Source organism: Parus major, chromosome 15 (genome assembly GCF_001522545.3).
Source record: "Parus major isolate Abel chromosome 15, Parus_major1.1, whole genome shotgun sequence".
NCBI classification, from domain to species: Eukaryota; Metazoa; Chordata; class Aves; order Passeriformes; family Paridae; genus Parus; species Parus major.
Window position 1 is genome coordinate 1,698,012 of NC_031784.1, and position 19,970 is coordinate 1,717,981.

General features: G+C 51.1%; 1 protein-coding gene across 2 annotated transcripts in view; it reads left to right on the forward strand.

The window, feature by feature from the left end:
* SCARB1 (scavenger receptor class B member 1) overlaps positions 1-18,980 on the forward strand; it is a 19,607-nt gene extending 627 nt beyond the window's left edge. The window contains exons 2-12 of one of the 2 annotated variants that reach the window (XM_015643892.2): positions 3,515-3,672; positions 5,283-5,424; positions 5,855-6,058; positions 6,244-6,339; positions 6,917-7,029; positions 8,882-9,048; positions 9,639-9,757; positions 10,792-10,865; positions 11,647-11,698; positions 12,148-12,294; positions 17,927-18,980. In XM_015643892.2, the coding sequence (XP_015499378.1) occupies positions 3,515-3,672; positions 5,283-5,424; positions 5,855-6,058; positions 6,244-6,339; positions 6,917-7,029; positions 8,882-9,048; positions 9,639-9,757; positions 10,792-10,865; positions 11,647-11,698; positions 12,148-12,294; positions 17,927-18,046 (1,392 nt within the window). In that variant the 3' untranslated portion in view covers positions 18,047-18,980. Of the gene's footprint in view, positions 1-3,514; positions 3,673-5,282; positions 5,425-5,854; positions 6,059-6,243; positions 6,340-6,916; positions 7,030-8,881; positions 9,049-9,638; positions 9,758-10,791; positions 10,866-11,646; positions 11,699-12,147; positions 12,295-15,203; positions 16,563-17,926 lie in introns of those variants that run through there. The other variant, XM_033518296.1, reaches the window with a different exon arrangement.
* The last annotated feature ends 990 nt before the right edge of the window (positions 18,981-19,970 follow it).

Sequence of the window (19,970 nt, forward strand, 5' to 3'; positions counted from 1 at the left end):
TGCGGGCCGGGGCTGGTGCCGGTACCGGGGCACTGCGGACCGGGGCCGGTGCGCGTTCGCTTTGTGCAGTGCGGTCCGCAGAGCCCGGAGCTGGAGGTGGCAGCGTCGCTGCTGCGGCTCCGAGCAGCCTCGGGCTCCTAACTCAGGGGAAATGCGGCCTTGGGGTGTTCCGCCTTTGGCGATAGTAAATTTGCCCGGAGTGAGCAGGTTAACCACCGCTGGTTGACGAGGGCTCTTTGCATCACTGAAATTGCACGCAGTGCTGGGCAGAGCATCACCCGAAGCACTGATGCTTCCTCCCTTCCCTCCTGCCTCTGCTTGAAGCACCAGCTGTTCCTTTCATAAACAGAAGAGCAGACTGACACGTGCTCCGGTGAGATGCTTTCCCAACAGCCTGATGTTGGGAAACAGGATGCTGTGCAGGAGCACTCCAGAGAAGCCTCGTGCATGGAGCAGGCTCCAAGTTATCCTGTCTCCTAGACTGAAAGCCTGAAGAGTTGTTTCTCTGAAGACCTGTTTTTATCCACAGGAGAGGTCCCGAGGCTTGTCCCCAAAATGTGGGGCTGTGGGTGGAGTTGTTGGTCTGTTCAGTAAATGCTGTGCAGTTTCATGAACCAGCACTCCTGTCCCTGCTGCTGGGACACCAGTTATCCAGCTGTAATGTAGAGCTCATCCCCACATTTAGCCAAACCTTTTTCTCCCTGTCCAAGGCAGATGAGCCTTGGCACTTCTCCAAGCTTCCACCTACCCAGGTCAGCCCCTGAAAATTTGCTTCTGATGAAAGAGGTGAACAAACACCTCATGGCCAATGGCTGGTGCTGTGTGTGGCGCAAAGTCTCTGCCGAAAATGACCTACTTAAACATCCCCCTTGGAAGTGCTGCTGTCTGGGCAGAGCCAGACAGTCCTGTAGATTAAACAGTAGAAAATCTTTGTTCTGTTCCAGGACATCAGGAACTGGTACCTGTAGATAAGAGGCTGAATGGCCCCTGCAGAACAGAAATGACATTTCTGTCCTCTTTTTAGCTAATCCTGATTCTTTCAACCTAATTAATTAAGTCCTAGTAATTTACAATGAGAACAGAAGATGAGGAAAAGCTTTGTTTTTCCTCCCTTCACCTCAAGCCCTTGGTCTCCCCATCTTCAGCATGACACAAAATTGTCCTGAGCTCATATTGTTTCCATTTCACATTAAGCCTAATAACTGAATGATAATGGGTGATGAGAAACCTTGAGGCCCTTACTGAAACTCCTGGGTTGGTCTTCAGAATAGTGTGGGTAAGAGGAGCTTGAAGGGCTGGGGTTGGGCAGGCAAAGGCTGGTTTGCCCATCCTGAGCTGTCAGGACAGTGTATAAGTGCTCAGTTGCAGAGAGGTGGTTGTTCCAAGGATGTCTTTGGGTGAAGTTTGCAGGGAAAGACATGGGAAGCAGGGAGCTTGGAGCCTGTCTCCCACCCCATCTGCACAGGGCTGCCTGTGGGGTTGGCTCTGCAAAACCTGGGGAACACTGCTTTTCTGCAAGCATCTGGAACTCCACAGAGCTTGCTGCCGAAGGTGTGAGCTTGTACACAGTGAGGCTGCATCAGCTCATCCCTCTGCCACCCCTGGCTGCTCCACTTGGGACCTGCGATGCTGCCCTGGGTGGCAGGAGCCGGGAGCAGGTGACAGCAGTGTCCTTGCTGATGTAGCAGGGTGAGGAGGAGGCTGCTGAGAGGATGTGGAGGGTGAGGTGTGACTGACACCCGGCTTAACTGCTCCTCCCAGTCTGCAGGGGAAACCTCAGCTCTCGGTTTTCCTGGGCAGGGTGCCTCCCTCCTGGAGAAGCAGGATCTGGATGCTGTGGTGGAACTGCTGCTCTTTGGCCCCATCTGCAGCTGATGGGCAGTAACCAGTTCCTTTCAGTTCCTTGGGAGCAAAGATCAGTCTGGTCAGGAGGGGTCAAACATCTCAATGACCTTTTGAAACCCATCTAGTTGACAAATATTTTTATTTCAGACGTATGACCATGTTTGTTTTTACCTAAAAGTAGTTTAATTTTAAGCCTACCCTTTTGTGGGGATCTTAGTAACAGCTGTGGAGTGCCTTGAGCTGCTGTGCCCATGTGGGAGGGAGCTGGGAAAGGGAGCTGGGATGTAACTCCATCTGACTGGGTACTTATTATAAAAATAAATGCATATGCAACAAGTGGTCAAGCAAGTGTAGTACAGAACAAGCAATTAAAGAGAAACAAGATGTTCTCGATCACAGTAAAATCAACACCTGGGAATCAGGGTTGTAGAATAGACTAAATAAAAAGTTGTCCTATTACTGCTTTTTTTTGCCATGAAATCCTTGAGGCTGGCAATTTAGAGCAGTGTGTGGGCATGGAAGTGGTGATGGGAAGGGTTTGCTAGGTTAGATGGGTTACACAGCACTGTGGAGATGTCTTTCCAGGGCTAGGGCTTGGATGAGGGGCTTGCAGAAGCCTGCTGCTCACAGGTAGCTCAGCCTTGCTGTGAAATACCTCAAGAAAAATGAGGTGTTGTGGGGGGAAACCTCTGGCACCTCAACTCCCTGTGTCAGCAAATATGTGCCCAGTCAGAGTGAGCTGCTCCAGGGCAGGAACTGTGGGGCTGCTGAGCTGCACCAGCATAAAGCCCACATCCCTCCTCCTGTTGGTGGATCAACCCCACTTCCATAAGCTGGCTGGGTTACCTAAGCAGGGAGAAGGATTTGTGCTTGCAGAAGAAACGATTATGGTGGAACACATCCAAAGTAAATGTTCAAGAAGGAACAAGCTCTCGCCCCTACTTCAGTGCCCTGGAGGCAGGGAGGGAGCAGAGGCAGATGTGCCCATGTGCCAGGTCCTGAGCTGAGGAGAGCTTAAGTTGTCTTGGAGCTCCTGCAGGCATTTCCCAGCACACAGGACAGTGATATGGGAACATGATTGTGCCTTGCCTTTGACCTGCCTCATGATCTGCCGTGAGTCAATGCAGGTTGGCAGCTGAGAGGAGGCAGAGGTGTCCTGTGCTGTGCTGTTGGGACACAGCTGGGTTGCCATCACAGTTCTCCATCTTTTTTTTTTTGGGAATCTAGTGGATTCTCCCTGCTGGTACCCAAACAGTTGTGTGTCTAGCTGTGCCACTTCTCTGTGCTTGCTTTTAGCTGTGTGGAGCTGCCAAACCAGTGAACAAAGGCCTTTGGGACAGGGTTGTTTCTGCCAGACAAGTAAAACAGAGTAGTGAATAATTCAGAGCCAAGCCTCATCAAAACACAAGGAAACCCTCTGGGTAGGATTAGTAAAGTTAAGCCTGAATAAATAAGCCAGTAGACATCCTGTGGCATAAACCTGATGCTTCTGCACACACAGGAGTTTTTACTGTAGATCTAGCTGGATTTCAGTCTGCCTGATCCTCATACACCTGGATCCTCTGGAGAGCTTCTGTTGTAGCTGCCACCTTGTTGAGCTGAGGGTGGATGTGTTCATCTGCAGCCACAGAGCCCAAAAGTTGTGCCTCCTTTTTTTCTTTCCTTACAGAACGTCAGGATCGACCCCAGCAGCATCTCCTTCCAAATGTGGAAAGACATCCCTGTTCCTTTCTACTTGACAGTGCATTTCTTCGAAGTGCTGAACCCCCAGCAGGTCCTCCAGGGAGCAAAGCCGGTGCTGACCCAGCGTGGACCCTACGTGTACAGGTCAGGTACCAGCTGTGGTGCAGCTTGGCATGAGCCTGCCCACTGTGCTGCCTGCCAGGCTGCTGGCTGGCTCCTCTGGCAGCAGGACATGGCATCAGCAGGCTTGCTGGGAGCCCAGGGACACTGGATTTTCAAGTGACTCAAATGGGCTCTAGTTGCTCTGATCTTGCCAAGACACACAAAGGATCTCTGGTCACTGAGACAGCGAGATTGGTGGGTGCTCCACTGAGTTGTGGAGCTCAGTCTTTTTCTGGGGCCCGTTGGGCAGGCAGAGCTGGGCTGATGTGGTCCAAACATGGGTATCAGTGGTGGTGGTAGGTGATCCTGCCTTCAGAGTGCTCTTCTTTTATCTTCATTGTGCATTTAAGAGCCCAGATCTTGAGCTGAAGCCACCTCAATATCAAACTTCATGGGTCAGCCTAACTCCTCATCTAACCTGAGCCCCAAAATGTGCCTAAAGTGAGCGCCCTGGTCCTGGGAGCCAGTATGGAGAACAAGTATGGAGCCCTAGCACTGGGTCAGACCCACACAGCAGGGCTCAGGGTGTGTGCCATGGCTGAGGATGGTGGCTGAATCCCCAGGTGCTTCTCAGCACCTGAAAGAGGAAGCGATGATTGATGTTGAGTGTGTGAATTTCCACATAAGCAGTGATCTTCAGTATATTAGTGCCTACAGTAATGTGGTGAGGTTGAATCAGCAGCCTAAGCAAGCTCATGTGGGAAGATTACTGGTTAATCCAAAGCTGAGCAGAGTGCAGGGGGAGCCTGCAGTTTGTGTGTGCCCTGGTTTCCCCTGGCCTCAGCAGGTCCTCCTGTGTGGTTTCTGTATGTTGCCATCACATCGCTCTCCTGGCTTGGGGAAAAGCTTCACTTACTGTAAATGAGAATAAACAAAGGGGCAAAGCTTATTAGTGTCCTTGTGTTCCTGCTGAGCAAGATTAGTGCCCTTCCCTAATGTGGGCTGTAAAACACAGGCTCCACAGTGAAGGACTTTGTTTTTGCTGGTGAGTTGAGCTTCGGTTCCTCCAGGAGCAGTAACAGGCTTGTGATGGCTGCAGAGCACTGCAGCCCCCATGGGACAGGGGCTGAAGTCCAGCAGCACTGGGCAGTGTGCAGGATGTGGATGGCCTGAAGGCCTGAGGAGCAGGAGGGACACGAGGCTGTGCGGAGGGTCAGGCTGCCCTGAACCCAGGAGACACTGGGGAGCAAATCAGTGTGGGCTCACTGGCAGAACATGTGGCATCTTGGCTGGTCCTCTCCTGTTTGCAGGCTGTTCTGGTGTGGGAGTTGCTGTGGCTCTGCATATCTGAGCACCTCTCTGAGGTGGCTGGGCTCTCCAGTGGCTGTAGGTGAAGCAACAGAGGAGACTTGTGCTTTTGTTTTACATTTCTTGGGTACTGAGATAGGAAGAAACACTTTGTGTCTGTAGGAGTCTAGTCTGCCAGGGATGCCTGGCTCCTGGGCTGCCCTCTCCTCCTGCCAGACCCTAACCCTGGTTGGGGTGGGAGGTTTATATCTGTTCCCACACTGCCTCCCCCAGCAGCAAGCCCAGGCCTGTGCAGCCTAGGCTCTGCCTAGGGATGGTTCCCATCATCTCCCATCTCTTTGCAGGGAGTACAGGAGTAAAACAAATATCACATTCAATGACAACGATACCGTCTCCTACCTGGAGTACCGAAACCTTTTCTTCCAGCCACACTTGTCCAATGGCACGGAAGACGAGTACATTATTGTACCAAACATTTTGATGATGGTAAGTGCTTCTTGCCTGGATGGGTTCCACCTTCTGAGCTTGCAGGGAGGGTGGTGATATCCAGCACTGAATTACTGAATCACTTTCTTGTAGGGCTTAATGCTGATCAAGCAATGAGGTGGTTAAGCTTATATAATGTAATTTTCTGCTTTCTGGGTGTTAATTGCTCTGTTAGGCTGCTACTGTTCCAGAACCAAAGTGTGCAGAGCAGCTGGTCTTGAGTCTGCAACCTCATCTGTGGGGAAATCAAGCCTGTGAGCCCTCAACTGCTTTCTTCCCCAACTGAGAATAAATTAAGAACGTCAGTCTGTCCAGAGGATTCCTCTGGGGCTATAGATGGGAGCAGCAGAATGATTTTGGTTAGCAGCAAAAATGCTTTGTCTTTCATAAAGGTGGGGCTCTCATCCCAGGGGTTTCTTTTCTTTCTCAGGGAGCAGCTGTGATGATGGAAAAACTGCCAATTTTTTTTAAGATTGTACTGAGTGGAGTCCTGGCTAGCCTGAAACAGGAGGCGTTCATGAACCGGACGGTGGGGGAGATCATGTGGGGGTATAACGATCCCCTCGTAAACATGATAAATAAGATTCTTCCTGGCCTGATGCCTTTCAAGGAGAAGTTTGGACTATTCATAGATGTAAGTGTTGGTTGGGAATGCTAAAATCCCAGCAGTATTGATCCTGGGGACAGCTCAGACTCTGAGCTGAGGAGAAGCTGAGTAGCTGACGGGGTGGGGGGCACCCCCAGAGCTGATGGGGCACCCAGAGTCAGGAACGTTTTGCTGTGAGCAGTAGATTAAACAATCTTTTATTCTCTCTGCAGTTCAACAACTCCAATTCAGGACTGTTCACAGTAAACACAGGCATGAAGAACATCAGTCAAGTTCACATGGTGGATTCGTGGAATGGGCTAAAGAAGGTGAGTGTCTGGCAGCAAACCTTGAATAATGGGGAATGCCTGATTTAAAGCAGGGTAGGCTGAAAGCTCTGTTGTGTGGGGCTCAGGTTTGAAGACAAGTTTCCACAGGGACTTCAAGTGCTGCAACTTCTGCTCTAGCAAGTTACCAGGAGGCAGCCGTGTGGCAAAATGCTTTTCATCTTGCAATTGCATTAAATTCATCTCCTCATGGGCTTCACTGGCACTCCCTTGCAGTGCCCTTGGAGCTGTTTGCTTCTAATGGTTGAAGTCTCAGGCTCCTGTGGCCTGTGCTGAAGGTGTTAAATACTCTTTTTAAAGGATGCTTTACTCTCTTCCCTTGTGGAATTCTGCTCCTGGCTAAAATCAGCTGAACACAGAGACCAACCCCTGGGGGCTGGTGGTTCTTGTCGATTAATTGGGTGGATGTTTGGCTCACAGAATCATGGAGGATGGAAAATATGCTCAAGACAGGAAAGATCTTCCGTGCTGCTATGGAAGCACTGTGGGGTGGTGGACATTCCTTGCAGGGACTCCAGCAAACTCATCCTTCTGAGTTCTCTCTACACTTGTCCCACAGGTGAACTACTGGCGCAGCAGCCAGTGCAACATGATCAATGGGACAGCGGGGGAGATGTGGCCACCGTTCATGTCCCCCACCTCCCTGGAGTTCTACAGCCCTGATGCCTGCAGGTGAGGCCAGAGCTGCCAGCCTGTCCCCACACAGGTGACAGGACACGCTGCACCCATCCTGCACACCCGTGCAGTGACGTGCAGGGCTCAGGATTTGTTCCTGTAGTTAAAGTTCAGCTGCAGTTTGGGTCTGCATTATCTGAGCTTTGCAAACAGTGTAGTTGTCTCATTGTCAGCATCTTGTGGTGTCCATAAATACCTTCCAGATCACTGGAAAAGTCCATCTTAGCCACGTTTAATCAGTACAAAATAGCCAGATGTGGTTATCTAATGGAGATAACATGTGGGCAGTTAGAAAGAGAAGTAAGGATTCTCAGAGGGAAATGCAACTGTAACTGCAGGACTCTTTCAGCTGACTAAACTCTTGGAAACATTATGTCAGGGGGGATATTCGTGCCACCATTTCCAGGCTCTTTCTTCTTCTTTTTTCTTTTTTTTATTCCTGCTTTAGTAAGACACCCTGATCTTAGCTGACCACACAGGGCTTAAAGTACCCTACAGAGCAGCCTGTGTGCCTGAGGCTGGAAGGAGGGGAAGCAGGCACAAATCCCCTGTTTGTAGCTTGGGGAAGATAATGATAATTCTGCCTTTGTAGATAGTGCTGCAAAACAAGCAAGTGCTCATTTTGAATCGAGAGCAATGACCTCTTCAGTGAACAAACAGACAGCTGAGCCAAGCAATAGCACAGGGATTCCTCTGCACAAGGGGCAGCAGCAAACACCAAAATGACCCGGAGCCAGGAATTTACAGGGAAGTTTAAACACAAACCTGTTCCTGTAAAACTACAGAAACCTCTGGAACAGAGCATGCTTCCAGACAAGGCTTCCAGTGAAGTGGAGGAAACCAAGCTTGGTTTCTCGTTGGCACAGGAGGTTCCTGCCACCCGAACTGTGGGGAAGTGGCTCAGCTTCTCAGACAGCTCTGTCTTCTCCCCAAACCTCTGCCAGTGCTCACACAGTCACAAACATCAGCTGGTAGGCTGAGAGCATAGCTGTCTCTCTGCAGGGCAGGCAGGGCCCATCTCCTGTGCTCTGTGCATGTGAAGTGCAGCTGATGCTGAGAGGCAGATAGCAAGGTTTTATCCTGCTGATGTGCTACAGCAACCTCTGTCTCGTTGCAGCAAGGTGAGCATAGCCAAGGGCCACGTGTGAAACTGCTGAACATGCCCCAAATCCCCCATCCTTGGTGCCAGCATCAGAAGGCCTCTGTAGGAATGAGCATCCCCTTGGCCTGCCCAGGCTGTCCTGGCAGCCCACTGTGACCCTCTTACCCATTCTGTGATTCTCTGATCCCTGCAAACCTCACTCAAGTGTGAAGGGAGAAAATTTTTGTCCTGGAAACTTGCATTAAACCTGGCCAGCAATATTGCAGCCCAACATCAATAACCTCTGGTAGCAAGAAAAAAATGTTGCTGTGTCACATAGGAAAATTTTCCACTGCCTTGGCAGTCTGTTGCTGGAGTTGGCTTGTGAATTTATCCAGTCCATGCCCTGTAACAGAGCACCTCGGAGCCAAGGCTTGCATAAAGTGGGTATTATCTCTTGGAGAGCAGCCCTGGGGATTACTACATGTCTTTAAACAAATCTCAACTGGATATAGCAAACAGACCTATAAGCCTGTGGTTTCTCTCCCTAACTAGTCCTGATCAACCCTTCAGATGTACTTAAAACATGGAAAGCAAAAGGCCTAAATACTCACTCCCCATTCCCTGAAGCACTGCTTTGAGGGTTTATCTTCATCTCAAAGTCTAAGTTACATTGCAACTTCATCTTATCCAGCCAAGATAAGAACCCACTTCTGGGCTGGGAACCTGTTGGCTAATCCTGATCCTTCTCCACCGAAACCCTTCCAGATCCATGACACTGGTGTACGAGCAGTCTGGGGAGTTCAAGGGTGTGCCCACCTATCGCTTTGTGGCGCCGAAAACCCTCTTTGCCAACGGCACAGACTATCCACCCAACGAGGGCTTCTGCCCCTGCATGCAGTCTGGCATCCAGAACGTCAGCTCCTGTAGGCTCAGTAAGTCCTTTCCCCCCTGGCTCTCCTTAATGGACCTGTATTAAATCTGAGATGCAGTACAAGCTTGGCTGTGCAGAAAACCAGCTCTAGTGCCTGCTGGGATGCTGAAAAGTACTGGTGGGCTCTGTTTGCAATGAGGGAAAACCCTTGTGCCTGAAGTTCCTTCAGTGCCCAGCCCTGTGAGAGGCTGGCATTTGTGGGAATGCCCAGGGATGCAGTGGGATCATTACAAACCCTGGGCTGGCAGTGGGAGCAGGGGACAGGCAGCCCCCACAGCTGCCAAGTTAAATGTTAAAGCTGCTTTGGACACCCAGTGTGCATCACACAGGAGTGACAGTGCGGACTGGGTGTCCCAACTCATGTCTGGGAGCAGGGAGCTGCCACACCATGGTGTGCTGGGAGAGACTGGGTGTTCTTAACCCTCCCCAGTCACTGGAACAGCCCTGCAGCGAGGGAAGGGAAGGAGGCTGCTGGTTGGGAGGAGAAAACAGAAAAGCTGTTCAGAACAAGTACCACAAGGGCTTAAAAACCTCAAAAAAACTTTTGGGTATGTGGGTGGAGGAGCTTAAGATGTGTTTCATCTCATGCAGATGCACCGATGTTCATTTCCCACCCTCACTTCTACAACGCTGACCCATCCCTGGTGAGCGCAGTGGAAGGCCTGCACCCCAGCAAGGAGCAGCACGGGCTTTTCCTCGATGTGCACCCCGTGAGTGAGCCCACCAGGGCCTCCCCTCGCCCCAGGGACCAGCCCAGGATGGGGGGACCCTGCCATCAGCTGAGTGGTGGCACTGCTCTGCTCTCGTGGCACTGATTCGAGCAGGTTCCATAGTGCAAAGACTGGCGAGGACACATGCAGATAAAACTATCAAAGCCATAAACTAATTGAATAATTAGCCTGGCTTCTAGAGAATTGCAGAACTAATTATAAACATAATTGTTTTGATAAGCACGGTGAAGTTCTTTCCACTGACTCAGGCCTATGACACCAGGAGGTGTATCTGGCAGCAGCCCAGCTATGCCCCAAACACAAATGCACATTGCCATGAGAACTGCCTGGCAAAGTCTGAAGAGCACGCTGTGGCTCAAGCTGGCACCTCCATTTTTGGGCTGGCTTCTTCCACTCTGTCAACCTGCCCATCTGGAACTGACTGCTTTTGCACTGGGCTGCTGCTGTGTTATATCCCTCATGTTCCTGCAGTGTGGGGGTGAAGTCACCGCTCCAGAGGGGGGGATTTGGGGTGTGCTGAGGTATCATTGTCCCAACTGCTCTTGGGAAAGGGACTTTGGGATTTTCCACCTGCAGCCTGCATTGTGCATGGTCAGTTTTTCCAAATGTTCAGTGATGTTTGCTCAAGCAGAAAACCTATTTCTCTCTTGAGGTAAGGTAAACTGTGTCTTATCTAGACATTGGGTTATGACTGCCTTTCTTATCGCAGTTATGAAAATCTAATTAAGTTTATTAGAGTATCAAACATCTACTGATAACAGTACAGTTATACTCTTATCTAGCTGCAGGCTGCTGACTACCAACAGGGGATGGTCCAACAAAAATTCTCTGCTTGTAAAAATGTGTGGCAAAACTGCAGAGTCATGAGAAACCAATGTCTTAATGGGTGTCAACAAGACCAGCTTTGAAGTGTGATGTTTTGGTAGTCTTGGAATGTTGCCTGGCAGAGTCTGTTGGTCCTCACAGAGTCACTTGGAAGTTACTGATGAACTGGTTGTTCTCTTCCTCTGCAGATGACAGGCATCCCCATGAATTGCTCCATCAAGCTCCAGCTGAACCTGTACATAAAGGCGGTGTCTAATATAATGTAAGTTATAGAAATGGACTAGGACTCCTAGAGATGTCCATCTGCCTTCCCTGAGCAGGGAGCTCTGCTGATGCTGAGGTTGCTGCAGAGTTTGCTCTCCCCAAAGGCAAAGCAGCTTTACCATGACCAGTTGTCCTATTGCTGGAGCCAGCTTTTTTGAACATCAGGCATTCCAGTGACCACAAGTTCCATCCTTTAGAGTGGCTGCCTGTTTGCTCAGCTCAGGCAGTGTCCCTGAGGAGCTGCTCACTTACACTGTGCTGCCTCTCAGGAGTTACCTGCAACATGGAGAGGCAAAACCCACTCTGCCTGCGGGGCAGAGAGTGCAGCCTGTGTCCAAAAGACACTTCCAGCTCCATGCAAGCAAACAGGAGATCTCTAAATACCAGCAAGGGTGGGAGTGTGCTCTTGCTGCTTGGGCTGAGGGGCAGATGTCTGCAGACAGCCCCCAGGGCTCCAGGTGAATGAAACATGAGCTTTAGCATTCTGGTTCACTGAATTTCCCACCCCTGGAGCCCAGGTTTGGGATGGCACTTTCTGCTGTCCTCGGGCAGTTAAGCCCCCATGGCAGCACGAGCTCTGCTCTTGCATGAAAAGCACCTGGTCCTCCAAGGTGGGAGCAGCTCACTGGAGCAGCAGGGATTGCCACCTCCTTCTGCTGCTTTCCTGGCAGCTGTCAGTCTGTCAGACATGTCCCCTTAGGAAGAATTATGGTGCTAATTGTGACCTGATCAACCATAAACCTAAGTGTGTGCTTCTTTTTTAATTTTCTTCTCCCCAGTCAAACAGGGAAGATTAAGCCAGTGGTCCTGCCGCTGCTGTGGTTTGCAGAGGTGAGCCTGATTCTGCAGAGCCTCTCCTGCTTCCCCATCACCCACTGCTGGGGAAACTCCACTTGGGATAAAGCTTTAAGCCAGCCAGACTAATTAAGCACCAACAGAGGGCTTTTCAATACTTGGCTATGCTATTAATCCCTCTGAGCTGAACAAACCCTGCACTATACTTGGTAAATCTCTGGCTCTGCCCTAGATGTGGGGTTAAATAGGGCCCTGGGCAGAGCTGCCAGCGTCCCTGTCCTCATGTGGGCCAGGGAGTGCAGTCTCCAGCTCTGGGTGCATGTCCAGCTGCCTCCCACTGTTTAGTAAAAGCTTTTAACCTGACTGAATCTTCCATAAATTCCCTAATTTACACTGGGAGGTGGTGGGAAAGGAATCATTCAGCTGGTCTGTCTCAGCCCTGGACAGGAGGGAAATGCCACTGACAACTCTGCTTTTTCGAGCAGAGCGGATCCATCGAAGGCTCTGTCCTGAAGCAGTTTTACACCAACCTGGTGCTGCTCCCATCGGTGCTGGACTACCTGCAGTACATCTTCCTTGGGCTGAGTGTCCCACTCATTACTGCAGCAGCTGTGCTCATGGCAATGAGTAAGGTAAGAATCCACAGATGCCTGGTGGGAAGTGCTGTCAGTCAAATCAGACTCAATCAGATGTAGTTTGGGCTGACAATCTAACATGTCTGAGGAAACATTGGCTGATGCCACAAACGATCTCCTAATGGTGCCAGGTGCCAGCAGGTAGCAGCAGGACTTCCTTAGCCATCTAGAAATTGGGCTGCAAACAGATAACATGAAGCATTCCTGGCTTTTTTGGTGCACAGCAGTGATGAAAGTGGCTTCCTGGAGGAGGAGGAGGAGGAGGTATTTCTCAGCTCACCCAGCTAATGAAGAACCAATCCTAGTTTATCAACCCAGCCTCCATAGAAGGCAGCAGCAGCTCTGTGCCATTGCACAGATCTGCATCTCTGCAGGCTCCCAGCATTTTTGCAGTCAGCACAGAGCCTTCTCCAGAGGATGGAGCTATCTGAACACAGCCTGTTAAGTGGAATGCAGTTGCTGTGTTCTTGCAGCAGGGACACAGCCACTGTGGCTGCCTCAGCCCAGCACAGATTCTGCTTCCTTGAAACACACTTGATTTCTGTGCAAACTGCTCCAGAGGGCTCTGGAAGTGAAACCCTCAGAGCCTTTGTGGATCTGGGTTTACTGAGAAGTGAAGAGCTTTGAAGGCTGCTGGGAGTTGGTAGCAGGGTTGTGGGGCAGGCAGTGGGGTGAGGCTGAGCTGAGCTGTCAGGACTGAATATAAAACAGCCAAAACACTCAGTGGAGATCTGTGGCTCTGGCTCCACGGTGACACTAAACTCTGGTAAACACTAAACTCTCTACAAGCTTTAGTTCTGGAGATAGAGATCTAACTTCCTACCCTAGCCCTGGATCAAAGGAGGCTGGTTTAGCTTTGCACTGTAAAGCTTAGGCTGGCTCTAAAGCTGCAGAGGTGAAGAGGCTGCTTGTGGGGATAAAAGGCATTGCTTGGGATGAGAGCAGACTGAGGGGAAGCCTGTGTGAGGGGCTGCCTTTGCTCAGCAGGTTCCTGCCCTTCCTGAATCACCCACCTTAAATGGTGCCAGGGTTCTCAGAGTACCACATAATTGGATTTTAATCAAGTCTGCAATTACTTAAGTGACTTAAACACATGATCCCAAATCCCCTTGTTCCTCCACGCACTTCCCTGCAGGGTGGGAGTGATGCTAGGGCCCAGCATGGAGCTCAGAGCTCCCCACCAAACCCTTCCTGTGCTCCCAGGATGGTCCTGGGGTGAACTGCTCCCTTCAGCACATGTGAGTGGTTGCTGGCAGACAGGCTGCACTCTGCTACATGACCCCAGGGGCTCTGAAAAATGGCTGGGCAGCTATTTCTAACCCCTTATGCAGCCCTGAGCTGGCATTTCCTCACCCTGCTTTGTGCAAGTCTTAATTCCTGGTATCAAAGAGATTTAACCATGCTAGAAAGGGTTAGGGAAAAAAAGCTGGATTTTCAACTCTTTCAAGCCAACTGAATATCTGCTTGTGGAATATCCCAAACCCAGGCATAAGCCAGCTGTACTTCTGTGCTCAGCCAAAAGAGTCATGAAGTGTTAGGACTAAAAACCAACGGCAGGAAGTGCCTGACTACCTGGAAAGTGATTAAAATACCTCAATGACCTTACAAATCTCTAAGAAAGCTATACAACAACACATGAACACGTCTCCACCTAATGAGTAGATAAGAGGTTGTAAACTGGAAGACAGCGATTTGCAGCCAAGGTGTGTTCCTCATTTGATTGAAGTGTTGCTGATCAAGCCCTGATTGCTTAATCATGCACAGTTCTGCCTCCCGAAGTCACAGGCGATGTCAGAGGGGACCCTGAGCAGGGACATTGTCCACACCTTCACGTGTCTGCCAGCGTGAAGCTCTCCCTGAACCCAGCTCCTTCCTCAGATGTCTGCTGTGCTTCTGGAGGGAGCAGTGTGCTCTGTAGCTGGTGCAGATGAGGTAGTGTGAAACACTTTCAATCTTAGTCTAGATTATAGTGCAGCCAGTTTGAAATGCATCTGTTGGACTCACAGCTCTAAAAAATGCATCATCTCCACAGGTGTGAAATACCCTTGTAGCTCTCTGCAATTGTGGCCTAAAGCCTGTGTGGTGGCACTTTCAAAAGGCAAACAGACCGTTTTCAAACTGGCTTGACACTGAACAAAATCTTAAATAGGACTTAGTTTAATCTAAATTTCTAAATCTTCATTTATAACTAGATTCTAGTTAAACAGTGATTTTTATTTTTCAAATCTCCTCCGAAAATTGGCGCCCTGGTGAAATTCATGTCCAAGTGCACCATAAACTAGGCTGATTGTCTTCTAGGAAAAATGCTCTTTATTTTGGAGTGGCAATAAAATGAGCTCAGACAGTTATAAGGCAAACCAGGCCATCTGTACCAAAAATCTGCCTCCGATTAAGGGCGTGGTGATGCGGGAAGCCAGACTGTAGGTGGGTACCCAGTCAAGGTAACACGCTTTTCTCTCATCCTGATTTGATTAAACTTCACTTAAAACCAATCAAATTAAACGTTTGCTGTCCACATCTCCCAGACATGCCCTCCTGGCAAGCTTTGCTGCAACGGTGTCGTCCCATGGCTTTATTTGGGGCAATTCAGGTGTCTTAATGCACTTAACCAGGTTGCAAGCACATGCTCTTATTGTTTCTCCTGGTGTACCTGATCAGTAGGTAATAATGTCAGCAGGGATCTGGGGAAAAGTAGGATTGGTGTGAGGAAATGCTTTTCTTGCCTGTTTTTCCCCCCATCTCGGAGTGTTTGAGTTCCAGAGGTAAGTTTTTTGAATGGGTAAAAATGTGGGGTAACAGAGATCAGTCCACTGGTGGGTGTCACCCCTCCCCTGCTCCTCTGCCTCAGCAGAGAGGCTTTCAGGAGGGAATTTCTGATGTATAAAATATCTGGGTTTGTATTACAGGAGCACAAAATCAAAATCACTGAGTCGTTGAGGTTGAAGGGACCTCTGGAGCTCATCTATCCCAATCCCTCTGCTCAGGCAGAGTCACCTAGCTCAGCACCATGTCCAGATGTCTCTTAATGTCTTCAGGAATGGAGATTCCCCAGGGCAACCTGTTCCCGTTTTTACAGTTTTCACAGGAAAAAAAAAAAAGAAAAAGAAAAAAAAAAAAAGTACTTGTTAATGTCCAGGTGGAATCCCCTGTGTTCAAGTGTCCCTTTGCTCTTGTCCTGTCCCTGGACACCACCAAGAAGAGCCTGGCTCTGTAGTTACACCCTTCCTTCAGAGGCTTGTTTTCAGTGGTAAGATCCCCCTGAGCCTTCTCTTCCCGAGGCTGAACTGTCCCAGTTCTCTCAGCCTCTGCTCACATAAGAGACACTCCAGTTCCAAAATCACTTTGGTGGTTCTTTGCTGGACTCCTCCCAGTAGCTGCATCTCTCTTGTCCTGGGAGGCGCAGAACTGAGCGCAGCACTCCGTGTATGGCCTCTCCAGTGCTGAGCAGAGGGGAAGGATCACTCCAGGACCTGTTGGCAACACTCCCAGTGCAGCCCAGGAATCAGCTGGCTGCCTCTGCTACCCGGCCATGCTGCTGGCTCACCTGCAGCTCGGTGTCCCCAAGCCCCTGGAGTCCCTTTCTGCCAATCTGCTGCAGAGCTGGGTGACCTTTAGTGTGTACTGGTGTGTGGGGTTGTTCATCCTGAGTGAAAGACCTTGCACATCCTCTTGTTGAACCTCATGAGGTCCTTCCAGTCCCTTTCTCAGCCTGCTGAGGTCCCTCTGCTGTACCAGCCACTCCCCAGTTCTTGCAGCTCATTAATAAAGATGTTTAACAGGCCTGGACCCATATTGACCCCTGGTGTACACTGATGGTTACTGGCCTCCAGCCCAACTCTGGGCCTGGCTGTTCAGCCAGTTTTCAGTCCCCCTCACTGCCTGCTCATCCAGTCCCTACTTCATCAGCTTCCCTATAAGGTTTTCATGGGAGATGGCATCAAAAGCCTGGAGTCCAGGTGGACAACATGCACTGTTCTCCCCTGATCTACCAACCACTCATTTCATCATCGATGATCAAGCACAGTTTCCCCTTGATGAAGCCCAATGTCTGCACTTGATGATTTAATTGTTCTTCATGTGCCTGGAAGTGGTTCCTAGAATTAGCTGCTGCATCACTTTCTCCAGGATGAAGGGAGACTGACTGGTCTGTAGCTCCTGAGGTCTTCCTCCTTGATCTTTTTTCAAGATTGAAGTAACATTTGCTTTCCTTCAGTCTTTGGGCCAGGACTGGTCAAAGACAACAGGGAATGGCCTTGCTGTGACATGAGCCCACTCATCCCACCTTGGTCCATGGATTTGTGCATGTCTAGGTTCCTTAAGTATTCTCTGACCTCATCCTCTTCCACCAAGGGTGCATCTTCCTTGCTCTGGATTTTCCCTGGTTTCTGGGGTCCCCTGCCTCATTCAGCCCCAGGCCCTCATGGTTCCCTCTTCTTTCTTTTGTCACCTGGGTACTTAGAGAAGCCTTTCTTGTCTCTGACATCCTTGGCTGGATGCAGTTCCAGCTGGGTTTTGGCTTTCCTGTCTTCATCCCTGCATGCTGGGAGAGTTTCCCTGTGTTCCTGCCAGGTTACCTGTCCCTGCTCCCACTTCCCATACATCTCCTTTCTGCATTTGTGTTTGGAGCTCCTGGTTCATCCATGTTGCCCTCCTGGCATTTTTTCCTGGCTTGGGATGCTTGTTAGGGTGGACTGTTCTTGAACTTGGAGGAGGTGTCCTTTGAATATTAACCATCCTTTTTGTCCTGACTTTATCCTCTCACCTGAGGCCTGTAGACACTTTTAGAATCATAAACACATTAAGGCTGAAAATTCCTCCAAGATCTTCAAGTCCAAACTTCACCCAAATACCCTCATGCCCAAAGAGTCTCCAGGTGTTCCCGCTGGTGTCACTGGTGCCCACACTGGAGCAGCAATGGGCACAGTCCAAGGCTTAGACAAGCCTCAGTGTTCCTCCACCACACCCCAGTCCATGTCCCCAGCGAGCAGAAGGCTCTGGGTGAGGGGCAGGTTGGTGTTTCTGTCCCCAGCAGCAGGAAGGGACCCGCTCCTGTCACCTCCTGCTTCCTCCTGAGGTTCTTGCATCAATTAGGGTCAGGGCCCACGTGGTCTGTTTGAAGGCATATCTGGCTCCTGCTCAACTTTGAGGGTGGTGAACCTGTTTTGTAGGTGTCAGTGTAAGAGTTCAGGCGAGGAGGAGCCGTATTGGAGCCAGGGGGCACCGGCTTCCACCCTTCCCCAGAGGCTGCACCTAGCGTTATCCCGGGAATGAGTGCTGCCTGTGTGTGCTGCAGCTGGAGCCTGGGGGGTCTCCAAGCCCTCCTGTCCCTCTCCCTTCCATCTGGGATGCTGTGCACTGTCCCACAGCTCCTCCACACCGCTCCTCAGGCTGGCTGTTCGGGTGGTGTCACGGGTGCAGGTGGGCAGGAATGGAAATTACCTCCTTTTGGTGGGGCGAGAGGTACAAAAAGGAGGTACAAAAAGGAGGTACAAAAAGGAGGTACAAAAATCTTCCATTTAAGAAAAGGGCCCTTGGCAGCTGAGAGAGGCTTGGGGTGGGCATGGCCGGGGTGGGGACGTGGTGGCACCGCTGGTGTGGCCAGGCTGTGACCTCTGTCCCTCCCCTGCAGAGAAGCACCGCGGAGAAGAGCCCCCGGCCCCTCGCCACGCAGAGCAAGCCTCTCTCCTCCGAGACCACACCGCTCCTGCATGACACCGACACCCTGAGCCAGGATGGTGTCATGGCCTGAGCCTCGCCCTGCTCTGGGACACGCTGCCCACTGGGACACAGCCACACTGCAGGTGACACCTGCTTGGGATCCCCAGAGCTCTCTGGAAGGTGAAGCCCTGCACAGCTCGGCAGAGAGCCTGCACAGCACGGCAAAGCCATGGGATAATCCTGCTGCTCAGCATTCCTGCTCATCCAGAAACCTCAACCCTTGTCCCCAGGGGCCCGCCTGAGCCACAGCCCTTCTCTCCGGTGGAATGAAGATGGTTGCTGACTGATCCGAGAAGTTATTTGCAATTTAAAACTGCCTATTGCTAGGGATAAAAGGCACTTTAATGGGAGCCTTTAAAATAAATGAGGTTTGTATAGGTAGCACTGATGGGATTTAGTGATCTTTTTAAAAGCCACTGTTCATCTCACCAAATGGGGCACGCTGTCCTGGAGCCACTCACAGTTTTATTGCCACTTGATGTAACTGGACTACACTGCAAATCATTTCTGGGTGCTGTCACTTCAGTGATGTCTCTTCCCACAGTAGCTGGAGCCTGCCTGGGGTTGCTCCAGCCTTTGCATGTGTTGGAGAGTATTGGTGACTTTTAAAGCCCCAGTTCTGTGCCGTGACCTTGTGCTCCACAGCGATTCCAGCTCACAGCCCTGTTACCTACTCTCTCCTGGCTGGAGGTGACAAGGTGAGCCTTGGCAGGAGCTCGGTGGCACATCTGAGCTGTCACTCAGCTCCTGGCAGTTGTCCCTGCTCAGGCAGAGGATCAGCTCTTCTGGCCATGGCCACTGGCACTGGGAGGCTCTGGTCACACTGCCTGACCACAGGAAGGGGGAGGCTTGACCCTGTCCTTGTGTTAACAAAGATATTTGTGCTTTTGAGGAGGAATGTGTGCAAACATGAAAGTAACAATGGCCTTAAGCAGAATTTGATTAAAGTATTGCAGATTTCTGAAGTGGTGTGTTGGGGCTGGATGGTACCTGGGGGTGGGTGGTCTTGGGTCACACTTCGTGGGAAGGAACCCCAAAGCCCAGGAATATTTTTGGAAAATTACTAGTCTGTAGTTGTCTACCACACCTGCCTTGCCCAATTCCATCCAGGGCCTGGGAAAACCAAAGAGGCCGGTGCTGGAGCATCTGGCAAGGATGGGACAGAGAATCTCTGCTCTGGCTTGGAGCAGAGGACTCGTTGCACTGTGTGTGACATGGATACTCATGGGGTCTGGAAAGCTTTGTCCAGACAGCCCTGTGACTAAGCAACACTCTTCTCTTACACCTCCATTCCTCTTACCGGGCAGGAAGGGCACAGCACCCAAACCCAATTGTTCCTGTGCCAGTGCATGCCTTGCTGGCCATGTCCCAGGCTGCCTGAGCGTGGAAACAGCAGTGAGAGAGCCCAGGTCACAGCAGGGAGAGGCGGCACTTCGGTCCAGGGGCTGAACTCCCCGGCACACTTAGAGTGAGTCTTGCGGGTTCTGGTGTCAGGAACCACGCGTGGGCTCCCTGCGAGCGGCTTTATCGACATTGCGGTGCTGACTGCAGCCGGCCGAGCGAGCAGAAGTGAAAGCGGGAGCTCCGCTCTGAGCACGGGGCTGGCCGGGGATCCGCGGCCATCTCTGCCGGGAACGGGAGCGGAGCGCCCCGGGCTGCAGTGCGGCACCGACACCGCCCGAGGGCGCTCTGGGGCTGCGGACACTGCGGGACAGGGGACAGAGGGGACAGGGGACAGAGGGGACAGGGGACAGAGCCCGGGGGCAGAGGAATAGAAGGGACAGAGAGACCCAGGGGGACAGAGGAACAGGGGGGACAGAGGGTCCAATCCTGGGGGACAGAGGGACAGGGCACTGATCCTGGGGACAGAGGGACAGGGATCAGCTCCTGGGGACAGGGCTCTGATGTTGGGGACAGAGGGACAGGGCTCAGATCCTGGGGACAGAGGGACAGGG